This window comes from Rattus rattus, chromosome 9 (genome assembly GCF_011064425.1).
Source record: "Rattus rattus isolate New Zealand chromosome 9, Rrattus_CSIRO_v1, whole genome shotgun sequence".
In the NCBI taxonomy this organism is placed as follows: Eukaryota; Metazoa; Chordata; class Mammalia; order Rodentia; family Muridae; genus Rattus; species Rattus rattus.
The window spans coordinates 37,627,479-37,642,761 of NC_046162.1; the positions used below are offsets into that span (position 1 = coordinate 37,627,479).

Genomic DNA, 15,283 nt, shown 5'->3' on the forward strand with positions numbered 1-15,283 from the left:
TGGATGGAGTGTGTGTGTGTGTGTGAGTGTGTGCAGTGGGTCACTGGGAAGTCAGTCGGTGATGTTGTCTCCTTGAGTTGCTCCCCCATCTCCTTTTTTTCACAGGGTCTCTCACTGAACCTGAGTCCACTGTTTTGGCTAGATCAGTCAGTCTGCTGAAGAGACTCAGGGATCCTTCTTCCTCTGGCCCCAAGCTCTGGTGACATGCCTGGCTTTTTTTATGTACTGGGAATCTTAACTCAGGTCCTTATTATACCCAGTAAACCATTTCCCTAGTATCCCCTTTTACATTTTTTTTTGAAGCAAGGCATCTTTAAGTCACCCAAGCTATCCTTGAGTTCACTCTGTAGCCCAAACAGGCCTTGAACTATTTTTCTTCCCAGCGCTGGGATTGCACTTTTGTACCGTCAGGCCTGGCGGCATGATTTTTTGGATTATAAATCAGTACATGCACGTTGACATATGCTGCAAAAATAAAATTTAGCAAGGGTAAAAATCAGTGATATTTTGCATGCCGACTTCTCTGGAGACTGCCTCAAAATCTTGGTCGCCTGCCCTTAGCTGTGGTGGTCTCAGCCCTGCCCTTTCTGCAGCGGCGACGGGAGACCGCCAGGTGGCGCTGCAGAACAAGGATCCGGGAGGAGGAGCACCGAGTGGAGCGGCACGTGACTTGGGCTCCGGAGCTAGCGTCACGTGACGGGGCCCGGAAGCGGCTGTCCAGGAGGCTAAAAACCATGGCTAGGGGTCGGCGCTGAGGCTGCGCGAGGTGGGCTGAGCGGGAGCCGGAGCGGGAGCCGGAGCCGGAGCCGGAGCCGGAGCCCGGGCCGGGCCGGGCCGACCGGTGAGTAATGCTTGCCCTGCGTTGCAGTCCGGAGTCACCTCCTGCTGTAGCGCCTCCCGCCAAACAGCTGCTACTGCTCCAGGGACCGGTCACCCGTGGGGTGGGGTCTCCTAAGCACCTTTGACAGGTGTTCAGTCACGGTTCCCAAGTGGAGATCGTAGTCACCGATGGCAACCTCCAACCAACCCTTCCTTTGCAGATGCGGCTGTCCGAGCCATGCCCTTGCCTTGGGTCACAGATACCAGACAGCAACTCCTCTCCTCCGATAGTAGGGAAAAACTGAGGTCCAGGGCTGTGTGTGGGCTTCCGAGGTATCCCCGCAGTAGGGGGTCAGCTCCTGCAGCTGTTTGCTTTCTGCCACGTTGCCATCTCCGGGGAAACTCGCCCTGCGAAAAGCCACTTGTCCCTTCCGCCGTGGGTCGCGCGTCCTTGTTTAGCTCCGCTCTGTCTGGGTTCTCCACGCCAGGGTGTGGTTCTGTTCACTGGTGGCTTTTTCTTATTTTGCAAACTCATCACTCTATAGGCTTCGTTTCTAACCGTTCTGCAGTTTTGTGGAAGTCACACGGAAATATGAAATAGGACCTGAGATAGACTGGAGGAACCAGGAGCGCTTCAGGGCTTGAAAAGCCCTGACGTTAACTTGTAGACAGTTTGCTTTGTTTTGTTTTCTGTAATTTGACAGATTTAAGTAGCTACTGCTTATATGGATGGAATAGGGCATGGGAGACAGGGGCTTGTTGAAACAGGATAGCAACATAGTGTCCTAGAAGGAATTGACATTGAGGAATCTGCAGGGTGCGTTTTAGCCTTTGCCTCTTGCTTGACACCTTAGGAGACTCTGAATCCTCACCTGGGTTTACATTTTTCAGTGTATGGTGGTAGGGTTGACTGGATCTCCCGGGATCCTTTTGTTCTGAAACAAATATTGTTTGTTTGATTTTATTCAGCGAGATTTCCCCCTTTTTTTATTCTGTAGGTATTAACCTACAACAATAGAGTAGATCTTGTTCTAAAAGAATTTTACCTGTACCCCTTCCTAATTGTCTTGAATGCCCCACCCTACCCCTCCATTTATGGCTAAACTAGACACTGGCAACTTAAAAATAGTTTTATTTGTCTTTCTTATGACTGAGATCTTTTTTGTCTCTAGTTTGCATCCTCATTTACATGAACTAACAGGTACATTTAGTGCATAGGGTTTTCCCTTGGATGGAACCTTGGGGTCCACTCTTTCATTAGACTGCATCTTCGGCCAGGCTTCTCTAAAGCTTGAGGTCTCTGGTGGGGTACATGCTAGTGCTGCTGCAGCCTCTTTGTTTTTATGCCTCTATTTTCTCCTTAAACCCTGGGACTGTTGGTTCAGCCTCAGGCCTGTTTAGCTGTCTTTGTCTAGCCCCGAGTCTGTAAAAGGCAGAGGGGTTTGTGTGTCTTATCATCCAGGAGACTGACTTAAGATCAGCGGGGTAAGGAAGTGATTTGGGATGAAAGAAAACTTTCAAGGAATCAGTTCTCTCTTGCTTCGGACACAGCGTGGGACTCCTTGCCACCACAGGGAGCTGTCATTGGGCATTTAATTGATTACCTCGGGGAACGTTGCAGGTGAAATCGCTGTGCTGGTTAGAGAGCTGACCTAAATGCGGTCAGCTGTGTTTTCCTTCTTTCTCTGTCTTCCCTCTCCCCTCTTCCTCCTTCCCTCTCCCCTCCCCCTCTCCCCTTCTTTCTCCTTCTCTCTGCCCTCTCCCCCTCCCTCCTTTTCCTCCTCCTCCCCTCCTCCCCCCTCCCCCTTTTTCCTATCAACCTGCATAAAGTCAGAGCACAACTGCCGGCACCTCCGTCCACCTTTGCTGAGACAGGCTCCTTGGCCTTGAGCTTGCTGATTGGTTCAGTTGGGCTGACTCTACGCCCCATGGATTCCCCTTCTCCACCTCATCAGCACCAGGATTATGAGGACATCGTTGTCGTGGCTTTTTCACTTGCCTTCTGGGACTTGAACTCATGTCCTTATGTTTACAAAGGCAAGATTTTACTGACAGCTGCCTTGCCAGCACCCTGTCGTCTTCCTTTTTGCCCCCGTCTCCCACCTCTTGAGCGGTTCAGCTTTTGAACTTCTTGTTGCTTCTTCCCCCTGACTCGAAGCTAGACCTTGTGCTGGGCTGGTGAATGGCTTTGTTTCCTTTTCCACTGGCCAGGGAGCTGCTGCTAACCCTTTCTGGAACCCTGTTTCTGAAGTGACCTTTCTTTTTCCAGTGGAGGAGAGTCACATTTAGTCTGTTGACTTGAACCCAAGCCTTGGGGATCTAACACCTCTCTCCTTTGGCCAGACCCATAAAGCGGATGTCCGCTTCACAGACGGCGTGTGAGGTACACAGCATGAACACCACAAGATGCAGAATATGGGGCTTCTCCCAACACATTGCTCTTGAAAACCTGGACACTCAGTCAAGACTCTATGAGCTGCTTGCATGTGTATGCGTGTGTGTGTGTGTGTGCACGCGAGTGCGTGTTTTTGTGTGTATGTGTATGTATATGTGTATATGTGTGTGCATGTGTGTGTATGTGTGCATGTGTGTGTATGTGTGTGTGTGTGTGTGTGTGTGTCTCGAACATCCTTGGGGAGTTGGGAGGGCTCTTTGTGCTTTTCTTCGTGAATTCAGCAGTCTGTCTGTGTGGGGCATTGCAGGGCTTTGTCACTTGGCTCACTGTTTCCAAGTTAAGGACACATCACAGTCCTTGTCCTAGTTAGCTTTCTACTGCTGTGGCAAACATCAGCAACAAAGCGACTGGGGGATGAGAGGGTTTATTACATCTTATAGCCCATCGTGATGGGAATTAGAGCAGGAGCCAAAGCAGAGGCCACAGAGCAACACTGGCCTGCTTCCTTACACCAACCAGAACCACTCGCTCACGGGTGACAGCACCCAATCAAGAAAATGTCCTACAGACTTACCTGTAGGGCAGTCTGATGTAATAAGCATTTTCTCAAATGAGGTTCTCTTCTCCCAGGTGTCTGTGATGGCTGTTCTTGATTGTCAACTTGGCTGCATCTGAAATTAATCAGAACCCAAGCGGCTGGGTACACCTAGGAGGGGTCTTTCTTTTCTTAAATCAATTGAAGTGGGAAGATCCAATTTAATCCAGATTTTTTGAGATGGGAAGATCCATCTTTAATCTGGGCCACACTTTTTGGTGGCAGCCTCTATAAAGGACATGCTTGCTCTCAATCTCTCTCTCTCTCTCTCTCTCTCTCTCTCTCAGTTTGCCCTCACAGTTGCCGGTAAATTCATTCCTTCACTGGCATTAGTTCAGGATTCTGGCATGCACCAAAGACCAGCCAAAACATTCATCCTTGTGGACTGAACAACTACTGGAATATATATATTCTATTCTATTCTATTCATTTATTTTATCAATTTTGTTCCTCTAAAGACTCCTGGCTAACACAGTGACCCTGGCTTGAAGTATGAAGTTGACAGAAGTCTGGATAATCTTGTATAATGTAAACTGGAAAAAGGGCTGCAAAGTTTCCGTAGAGAATCTTTCTCTGGTCCTGGCTGTCTCCGTGGTAACAATCTCGATCATCACCGAAGGTCCACTGTGTGGCAGGCAACACATCTGACCTTTATCTTATTTTCCTAACAATGTTACAGCTTGTTATGCTGGGGACATCTTCCAGATAAAGGAGTACAGACAAAAGCTGAGTGCCTTTCTGATGCCAGCCACACAGAATCCCTCCAGCTGACCTAGCTCTGGGTGTAGGTTGGGGCCAGGCATTTTAGAGCCTGTACCATCTGGTGGTAGAAGGGCATTGGGCTGGGACTCTGATTTGCTTCTGTCTTGGAATCTCGGGCGATCTTTCTGCATCTGTGGCCCGACGGGGGCCATCTCTCTGTGTGCCTTGGTTTGCCTCTGGATGAAATGCTGCACTAGGCTCTTCTGAAGTCATGCCTGGCCCTAGCAATTAGTGCGTATAAAACCTGAGCATGCTCGCCTGTTCCTTAACCACTGTGCAATGCTGACAGCAGCTGTCCTGTGGCTGCCCCAGCGTGGGACTCCATGAGGCTGGGTTGCAGAATATACTCTGGTGGCTTGGGCAGGGTGCTCTCTGCCTGATGCTTAACTGTTCTTGTAGATATAAGCCGTTTTCACTTCCCTCCTTGAAGACCGCATTGGGCAATCCAGTCTGTGTCCTCTGTTCATATCTTTAGAATTTACTGTTTGCTCTGGGTTCCAAGGTCCAACTCATGACCTCAAAATAATGGACTGTAGTTTCAGTTTGCAAGTAATCCCCACAGTGGGCTGCAGAGGTGGCTCAGAGGTTAATTAAATTTGCCCTTGAACTCTTGAGATCTTCTGGCCTTGGCTTCCCAAGTAGCTGGGATCACAGGTCTATACACCCTAGCCTGGGCCAGGGTTCCTAGAACATGGGAAGGACATAACTACTTGTAAGCCAGCTTCAGGGGCTCTGCCTTTTCTGATACAAAATGCACACACATGCGCGTAAGTATACTAAATCTTAAAACCTGTTTAAAATAATTACCACCAGTGTCTGACTGCTGTGGGAGGCCTGAAGTGTAGGCATCAAGTAAGATTATATATTTTGAAGCACTTTATGTAAATTACTGTGACCAGGGTCACTTAGGAATCTCAGTAAAAACTAAAACATCGGAGTGTTGGGGTGCACACCTGTAACCCAGATCTTCAGTGCTGACACAGGACAGTAGAGTCTGAGGCCAAAAGAAAGAAAAATAAGGATTCCTTGCAGTGGCTGGGTTGAGCCAATAGATAAGAATGCGCATTTTGTCTCATTTCTAAGTTTAATAGGATAACATTAAAATCTAGCAAAAAAAAAAAAAAAAAAACCTTTGTTTCTTTGTATTTTTTACATTGGCTCTCAGCCAAAAGCTCAAGCCGTAATTTTGTTGGCCTTAACATTTAACTGAAGACCTTCCAAGGTAGTATCACTGTAACACTTAGACAATACAAAATTACAAGTTCATGAGGTGTTGTATGATTTTTATTCTGGCGGGTACAGGGTTCACTTTCCATCACTGAGTTTGCATTTTCTCTCTGCAGCCCATCCTGACAATCCTGCCTCAGTCTCCCCCAGTGAGCACTGCTGGTTGGAGATTTTTGCCTTGTCCTGATGGACCACACACAGTCTATAAACCATTGCTATACTAGAACCTGAAAGACAGGCTTGCTTCAACTTTCTCATATTACACAACCCTCATTTCAACACTAACAGGTCCCATTAAATCTCCCGAGGGGGATGGGATTGGCAGTAGTTGCAGTCGTTAGTGTGGGTGCTAAGCTTCCTCAAGGGAGCCTAGTGGGAGGTTGGCACAGCGGGGGAGAGGAAGAAGAAGTCCTGTATAGAATGGGGTGACTGTGTCCACCCTCCCCAAAGTACCAACTGAGAAAGGGCTTCTGCCTAGCCTTGCCAGAGATGGAATCTCTCTGTCCCCTTGCCTTTCCTTCCTCTTTTTCACTGTCTCTGTCTCTGAAATTCGGACTCCTGAAGCCCAGGCCTTGGATCACCTTGAACTTATGATCCTTCTCCCCTTTTCCTGAGTACTAAGGTACAGGCTGTACTCCCATACCTGGAAATAGAACCAGGACTTCATGCATGCTAGGCAAGCCATCTACCCGCTGAGCCCCATCCCCAGCCCTGGGAAACGTCTTCTCCCAGGCTGGTCTTGTCTGTTTGGACAACTGTGCAAACATAGTAGTAAGTTCTTCCTGTAACGAGCAAATATTTCCTTCCTTCTTTCCACCTGTCAGTCTCAGCTTGAGGGATCTTTAAGGTCCCAAATAACAAGTCTAATCGATGTGGCAGCCCCTAAAGACAGAGTCTCTGGAGAGATCCACTTGCCTCTGCCTCCCTAGTGCTGGGATTCGAGATGTGCATCACCACACCTGGCTTAATTAGGTTTTTGGAACAGGGTCTCACCATGTTGCCCAGACTGGCTTTGAATTTGTAATCTTCTGGCTGCTGGGATTATAGGTGTGCGTCAGTGTTCCTAGTCACAGTGGTTTTGTGGTGGGTGGGAAGAGGCTGGAGGATTCTCCCGTCATCTGCCTTCAGTAACATTACAGTTCACATACAAGGTTCTGTATAGATGCATCCCGTGTGTTGGAAGACACTAGAAACAACCCGATGTCCACATAAGTAATTACACTCTTTGAGTGGAACATCAGAGCTACGGGAGCCCCAGTTTGCACTTCTCATTCTGTTTACATTTGCAAACTAAGATGATAGGAGAGAAAACTGGTCAGGGTCACCAAGCAACCTGGTGGCAGAGACCAGCTTCACACCCAGGCCCCTTGGCGTGCACATGGACGTAGAAGCTGTTTCGGTGACAGAGGTTTTCAGCTCTCTACATCGGTGAGCTTGGCGGGTTTTCCTTTCCTGGTCCACTTGTGAGTTTATTCTCCCCAGGTGTGCTTGAATCTCTGCCCCACGTCAGGTAGCAGAACCCTGAGACTCACTGGAGGCTGTGGGGTCGGGAGGCTCCTCTCTGGGGTTACTGGTGCTTTATCTACACCAGAAGTCATGTTGAGGCTCAGCCCCCCCCCCCAGGTGGTGGTATTTAGAAACGGCAGGGTCTTTAAGACCCATGGGACTCCACTTTCACGGAGGGATCAATGTAGTCGCCCAGCGAGTGTTAGTAACTATGGGAACAGACCATTAGGAAGTAAGTGTGTCTCTTCCCCTTGGTTTCTTCTCACTCTGTAACCTCGCCTCCTCCATTCTTGTGACCTCTCTTCCTCACTTGCCCACTGTTTTTCTGTTCTTCTGCCATGCCTAAAGCAGTGTGAGACCTTGAGGGAAGCCTAGCAGATACTTGAACCCTCAGAGCTGTGAGTGCATTCCTTAATAAATTCCTTAGTTTCAGATAGTTTGTTACAGCAATAGAAAGTGGACTAAGACAGGCTCTGTGCTGACTTTGCACCCTGCATTACCCTGGGGAGGCTGCACAGATCCTTTCCTGACTTGTGCTTGGTAGGAGATTTTGTGACTTTCCCTGGATTGCTCTTGTGCTAGCATCCCCAGAGGGGAGCCCTGGGCAGAGAGACATCCTCTGGTACTTGATGTTGAGGCAGCAATTGGAAAGCTGGCCTCTCCCCCTGAGGTAGCATCTCAGAGTCAGGCTGGTGTCTGCATGCTGGGGAGAGCTGATGAAGGAGGATGGCTTTTTTGTTTGTTTGTTTGTTTGTTTTTATTATTATATATAAATACACTGTATCATCTTCACACACCAGAAGAGGGCATTGGATCTCATTATAGATGGTTGTGAGCCACCATGTGGTTGCTGGGATTTGAACTCAGGACCTCTGGAAGAACAGTCAGTGCTCTTAACCATTGAGTCATCTCTCTAGCCCAAGCGAAGGATGAGTTTTATTGATCATTTTTATTGATTATTTTTAATGTGCTTTCCCACCCTTATTTGACTGCAGATTCTTGAAGGATAGGAAGTTGACTCTTTTCTATTTAGTCCCCACAGTATCCGGCACTGTCATCAGTAGACATTTCCAGACCAACAGGCTGTCAGGAAGGAGAGATACTTCCCGCCTTGCTACTTACTATCTATTTAGCAGGACAGGTCCTCCATTTTTGGGGGGAGATCCTTCATCTGTACAACGAGGGCTTTGAGGAGACCTGTGAAGCTTCTTCACAATAGGCTAGGATTCTGGGGGCCTCCACAGCTTTCACCTAAGTGAGAGAAGCCCGCCTTCTTCCCTTCCCCAGCTCCGTGTGGAGAGGACACACCCTCACCATCCCTCAGCAGTACACATCAGGGAGGGTTAGTTCTTTTACCATCTTTTAAACACGAGCAAATCTATAAAAATTTAAGAGAAAGCATAGGGCTGAGAAGGTGTGACACTGTCCGTCCTCTCCATCATGAAGGTCACAGCTAACCCTCCTGTAATAAGATGGGTTAATAAGGGTGCAAGTGTTTATTTAGTCAACATTTTATGTGACATGGGAGCCTTCAGAATATGGAGGAACCCAGGGGGAACAAGAGTCAATCTTGAGCTTACATTTCCATGTCTGTAATCCCTGTAATTTGGCTGAAGCGTGGGCAGCTGTATGGAAAGGCTGGTCACAGAGTGTGTGGTAATGGAAGTTGACTGAGCTACACCCTGCCAGTCCAGCCACTCAGATCCTTTCCGCCTGTGTGGAGCTGTCCTTTCTTTTAGGTCAGGACTAAGAAGGCAGAAGGGACACTGTGGCCATTTTGGGTTTTTGTCACAGATTAGGGGAGAAGTCTGGTTTCTGAGACTCATTTCAGGGACAGAGGTTGGGAGGGAGGCATGGGACAGGAGAGAGTCAACAGACTGCTGTTGGGGCAGATTCTGCAGTCCTCAGGTCTCCTTTAGTTCAAAGTGCTTGGCATGCCAGAGTGTACTTTGTGCTCTACTGTACCTTGGGATATCATTTTCTGAGTCCTGATACAGCATTGTGGAGAGGAGCTACTGAGACAAATGTAGGGTCTCTCCTGCCCCATTCCCCGTCCTCCTGACAAATGCGGGGTATCTATCTCCACAGGCTCTCGTGCCCCATCCCTTCCTCTGACAAATCACGGGTATCTATCTCACGGCTCCTCGTGCCCCCCATCCCCTTCCTCTGACAAATGCGGGGTATCTATCTCACGGGCTCTCGTGCCCCCATCCCCTTCCTCTGACAAATTCCAGGGTATCTATCTCACGGGCTCTCTGCCCCCAACCCCTTCCTCTGACAAATCACGGGGTATCTATCTCACGGCTCTCCTGCCCCATCCCCCTTCCTCTGACAAATCTTGGGTTATCTATCTCACGGGGCCCCCATCCCCCTTCCTCTGACAAATGCGGGGTATCTATCTCACGGGCTCTCCTGCCCCCATTCCCCTTCCTCTGACAAATGCGGGGTATCTATCTCACGGGCTCTCCTGCCCCCATCCCCCTTCCTCTGACAAATGCGGGGTATCTATCTCACGGGCTCTCCTGCCCCCATTCCCCTTCCTCTGACAAATGCGGGGTATCTATCTCACGGGCTCTCGTGCCCCCATCCCTCTTCCTCTGAGCTGTGCTCAGACACCATTTTCCAACAGTCAGGTTGGTGGCAAGAAGAGCCCAGGGGGAGAAGGTGAGCTTTCCTGATAATTCTGTCCTAGTTTCATCCCTTTTGTTGTGATGAAGGAAAGGCCCTGATGCATACAAGCTTAGAGGAGAAAGGCTTTAGCTCAACTAACAATTTTAAATTATAATCCATTTGTTGCAGGGAAGTCAAGGTGGCAGAAACCTGAAACAGTTAATTGCATCCACAATCGAGAGCAGAAAGAAGTGAATGTGGACATGCTCACTTGATTGTTTGTGCTCAGCTTGAATTTTTTTTTTCCCTAGGGAATGGTGTTGCCCATAGTGGGCAGTGTCTTCTCTCATCAGTAATCTTCAATTCTCTAGACATGCCCACAGGCAAACCTGATCTAGATAATCCTTCATTGAGATTCTCTTAACAGGTGATTGTAGGTTGAGCTGAGCTCATGGTGGGAAAGAACGTGTTTTCTTTTGTTTGATGTTTTCTTATGGTCTGGAACCCTGTAAAATTGAAGCAGAATTGGATGACCCAGAGGGGATTTCATGACTATAACCATGTCCTCTGCTGAAGGCAGAGGATAAAAAAGACACTTCAAAGAACATCTGGGTTCATGTCTCTTGATAGCTCACCGATAGGTGTGTGATTTAACTACTGTTTGAGGTCCAAAAGATAAGCTCAGAAGAGGGTGCAGGCGAGCTCAACCAGAAGACCAGGGAAGGCTTCCTGGAAGTGCATGCTTGCATCAGCCTGCCCTGCCCAGCCAGCATCACTCACATGTGTGCTGCTCAGGTGCCCTGGGATGAATTTAGCAATTTATGAGCAGGGCACCCTGTGGGAAGGTGGGGAGGCAGAGGGCGAGCAGGCCCAGCCTGCCTGTGGACTTCGTGCCTCTTGCATTCTCCTTGATTGATACTGGGCACTCTAGTCAGGACTCACTCCATAGTACGTCCGTCACCGGGAGCAGCTGTGACAATGTCTGCCTCTGTGTCTGAGCCTGCCCCACAGTTGGAGCTGAAGGCCCCATCTACTGGAGATCTTAGCACTGCCTCTGTCCCCCCAGCTACCATGTCCACACAGAGGCTTCGGAACGAAGACTATCATGACTACAGTTCCACTGACGTGAGCCCCGAGGAGAGCCCATCTGAAGGCCTCGGGAGCTTCTCCCCCGGCTCCTACCAGCGCTTAGGAGAGAACAATAGCACGACGTGAGTACTTCTGACCCCCTGCCACGGAGTGGGCTTTTCTGTCCCCAAGTCTCCATGGAGGAACTGGTACTTCCACCTCCCCATTTTACACACTCCCTGCTTGACAGAGGAAAGTAGGCTATCCACGGGCAGTGCCAGCAAGGGACTCTGTCCCTCCCTAGTCATTGCTTATTTTTTTGTTAGTTCCAAGGCTGGTGGCCAGGAAGAGCTTGGACTTAAAAGCTTCATGAGGCATAATGTCTTGGGCCAGAACCAATTGTCGGATGCCTCCTGGCCCCATTAGCTCCTCCTTGGCAGAGCCTCCTGGGACTCCTATCCCGGCACCTGGATGAAGAAATGTCGGAAGGGAGTGGCAGCTGTATTTAAGAACCCTCAAGAGTTGGTAGGAGTGAGATCCACTTTCCTTAAGGGGGCTGCAGCTTGTACGTGGCAGCTGAAACCCCAGTCTCATCTGGGCCATGTTTGACCCACTTTGGTTCCAAGTTTCTCCCGATGTAAGGACCAGTTGAGAAGCCCAGTGGAAAACTGAGCTGGCTGTGTGAGGTTCACTCCTTGGGATGAAACCTTCAGAGGGAGGGGCTCTGCTCTGAGTTTCCCAGCATGCCCCTGTCCTTGGCAGTCCTATCATTTATCCCCAATCTCAGCTGTCATGCTTCTAGTGTCCTTGGTGGGCTGGGTGTGACTTACTGAGGGTGGCTGTGTGTCTTGGTGTAATGCCTCATGCATCCACTCTCCTTGGCAGCCCAAGGGGACTGTGGAAGCTCAAGAGGACTTTTGGGGGATGTACCCTCTGCCTGCACTTCCTCCTGGGAGGGATGTTTTCCCCTGTGAACTGAGGTGGGCGTAGAAAATGGTGGCTCATGGCTGGCTTCTTGCTACCATTAGCACAAAGATTCTGGCTTTTTAGCTTGTGTCCCGTACAGCCTACTGTTATAGATCCCCAACTTACTTGCAAATTCAGCTGGTAGAAAAGATTACTTATTGTGGGACAGCTGGAGGCAGCCAGGGCACCCTTTCTGTCTTCCCTCTGACTTCGTCTGTCCCATCATCGTGGAGAAGGTCTCTTGAGGGCTTACGAAATACTTCTTCCACTCATCAGCGTGTTTGCACAGTGCTCTCTGTGCACAGTGTAAATTTTCACTTTTGTAGAGACTTCTCTGAAAGTCAAGTCCAGCTAACTAGTCAAGACCAGAATGGCTGCTCTAGGTCAGCCATCCAAGGATACGTGCCTGGGCTGTCCTCAAGCTCACCTTTATCAGGCTCCCTGGTTTCTTGCAAATCAAGCCAAGTGGACAGTTCCTTCTTTCGGCTTGTATTAGGACATTCCCCAAGATACAGGGCAAAGTATTCACTTGGGTCTTAGAGTATTGGTCACTCCAGTCCGGGGACAGGATCCACCCAGGCAATTAGACAGGAAACATGCCAGGTGGACCAATGCTGATTGAGGACCCTTATTGATCTTGAAGGTGGTGTGAGGGACATGATTTGAAGCCTTTATCCTTCCTGTTATCTACTTTATTAAGGAGCAAAGTACCTTGGAAGAGCTGCTTAAAACCACACCCGACTCTTCTAGAAGTTAAAGGCTCAGTTAAAAGCCCAAAATAGCGAGTGCAAATAGGAACTTTAGACATTTCTGTGACAGAGTAATAGTGATTTTCACCTAACAGTTGGTGCCGTGGATCCGTTGAGAGCATTGATGGCAGCCTCTGTTAATACTGGAGGGCAGTTTGCACACAGTAGGGCCGTTTATACTATAGGGCACATTTTCTTTCTGGTTGCCCTGTTGAGTAGTTAGGAACTACTCTATCCCAGCTCAGCAGCTTCCACAGGTCAGCAGGCCATGACATCAGCTACCCACTGGCGTTTGCTGCCTTGGAACAGCCAAATACGAACTGCAGAGCTTCTGGGGTGCCAACACCATGTCCCTTCCTCAAAGTGCCCAGATGCCATTTGCCTTTCTATCTCTTCACGAGTGCACAAGGATGCGGGGCAGTGTGCGTCTGCAGCTTCCTCCCCTCATGCTACTCCCCCCCTCGCCCCCGTTGTCCTAGATACATGTGAGCAGAATGAAAAGGCTAGGGTTTTTGGGTTTTTTTTGTTTTTTGTTTTTGTTTTTTTTTTTTTAGTTGACTGCAGCTCTGGTGGCAGAGTGCTTGCCTAGCATGCACTATGCCCTGGTCTCATTCCCAGAAACACATAAACTCAGTGAGGTGGCACACAGGATGCGGAGGCAGGAGGATCAGAAGTCTCAAGATCATCCTGGACTACATAGGGAGCTCAAGAACAGCCTGGGATGCGTGAGACCCTGTCTCCAATGACCAAAGAAGTCCTCGATAAGAGAGAGATCATTAATTCTCACTAAGCTGCAACCTTTAGCACAGGGCTCTTAGTAGTCTAATTAAAAAATACCAGATACCAGTTGTCAACTGAACCAACTGGGGTTTTTGTTCTTTTTCTCCCCACCCCCCATAGAAATGGTTTATTTTACTATAAAGAACAACCAGCTAACTAGGTTTTTCAGACCCAAGTATTTAGCATCTCCCTTGAAAATGAAATGAAAACCCATTAACTCAAGGAAAAAAACCCCACTAGCCATGTTCTTGTGGCTCCCATGAACTGTGAGCTTTTAAGCAAAATTAGAAAGAAAACCCCAAACAAACAAACAAACAAACAAACAAACCGACCAAAAATCAAGCACAGCGGGCAAGTCACCCGTGTATCAGGCCAGCATTGTGTGCCTACTCCCCATGGGGTCAAGGGGAACCTTCAGGAGCGAGGCTTTGAGCTTATACAGGGAAACAGGTGAGCCTGCCTCAGGAGCCGGGAACCTCCACATGTGTTAGGAGATCGTGCATGATGGAAGGGCTCCAGCAGACAGCAGCAGCGACAGTGGGTTAAGGACACAGACTGTGGGAGGTTCCGCTTCCACACCGCAGCTGATAAAGAACCCATGCATCTCATTTCGGAGCAGCGTCAGAAGTACTGCCATAGTTGAAGAGGCGTTAAAATGTGCCTTCCTTTTCCGGCTGCACATCTAGGGAGAGCACAGTCTCTCCTAGACTTCCACCAAAGCAACACGACATACAGAGATTGAAACAGACACCCAGCTGTCTTCTGTCAGAAGAGACTTTTTTAAGGAGATATTTTAAACAGCCGTGGGGGACGTGATGCTGGAACGCTGGCTCAGTGGTTGAGAGCATTTGCTGCCCTTGCAGAGGGCCTGAGTTCTGGTCTCAGCTCCCACAGTGGGCTGTTCACAGCTCCCTGCAACACCAGCTTCAGGGAATCCCATACCCTTTTCTGGTATTTTAAGGCACCCTCACTCATGCACATGTGTACACACAGACATAAATATTTTTTTTTAAATGAAGGGCTGGAGATCTAAATGACTGCTGTTCTTCCAGAGGACCCAGACTTGGTACTGAGCATCCACACGATGGCTCAACCATCCGTAACTCCAGTCAGTCCCAGGGAATCTGACTCTTCTGATCTCTGAGGGCACTCCACTCAGACAATCATGCAGACAAAATACCCATACACGTACATAAATTAAAAAAAAAATTTTAAAGTGATACAGTACCATTCCCATTTTTAATTTTTTATTAAACTATTAGGTGCATTATTTTAAATTATAAATTTTAAAATGTGGGCTTCACAATATAGTTTATCTGCAGATAGAACCTACATAAGCAAAGATACAGGGGGAATCCTTAATTCATCAGAGAATAAATAAAGGCGGCCTGGGACCAAAAACTAAGAGCTACTGACAACACACAGTGAAAACTAGAAGGGCCTGGTAGGCTTCTCCCCTCCGTCTTCAGAAGCTAACCTGCACGATGGCTAGAATGTCACAGACTTGGAGGTGATACTCTGATGCCCACCTGTTATGGAGGGGACGTCACTGTGGGCAATTCTGACCCGTGGTCTAGAATCCTGATGTTTCTCAAGTTAGGGACTTTGGGATCACCTTGCCCTTGTCCCGTTACCTCACAGGACGGATGAGCCGACAGTTCCCAGAATGGCATTCTGGGGAGGCTTCAGAGAAGTGGGAGGGTGTGGTACAGGTTTACCTTTGCACTTAAGTGGGTTAAACATTCGTCTGACAAGATAGATTTAACAGGCCTGTTATCTCCTGGCCACCGGCTGCCTCTAACGCCT

General features: G+C 48.7%; 1 protein-coding gene across 1 annotated transcript in view; it reads left to right on the forward strand.

Moving 5' to 3' along the window:
• Positions 1 to 694: 694 nt before the first annotated feature.
• The window catches only part of LOC116908939 (proton-coupled amino acid transporter 1), a 30,123-nt gene continuing 15,534 nt past the window's right edge, over positions 695 to 15,283 (forward strand). Inside the window, exons 1-2 of the mRNA XM_032912397.1 lie at positions 695 to 841; positions 10,981 to 11,125. Of these exons, the coding sequence (XP_032768288.1) occupies positions 10,986 to 11,125 (140 nt within the window). The 5' untranslated portion in view covers positions 695 to 841; positions 10,981 to 10,985. The remainder of the gene's footprint in view (positions 842 to 10,980; positions 11,126 to 15,283) is intronic.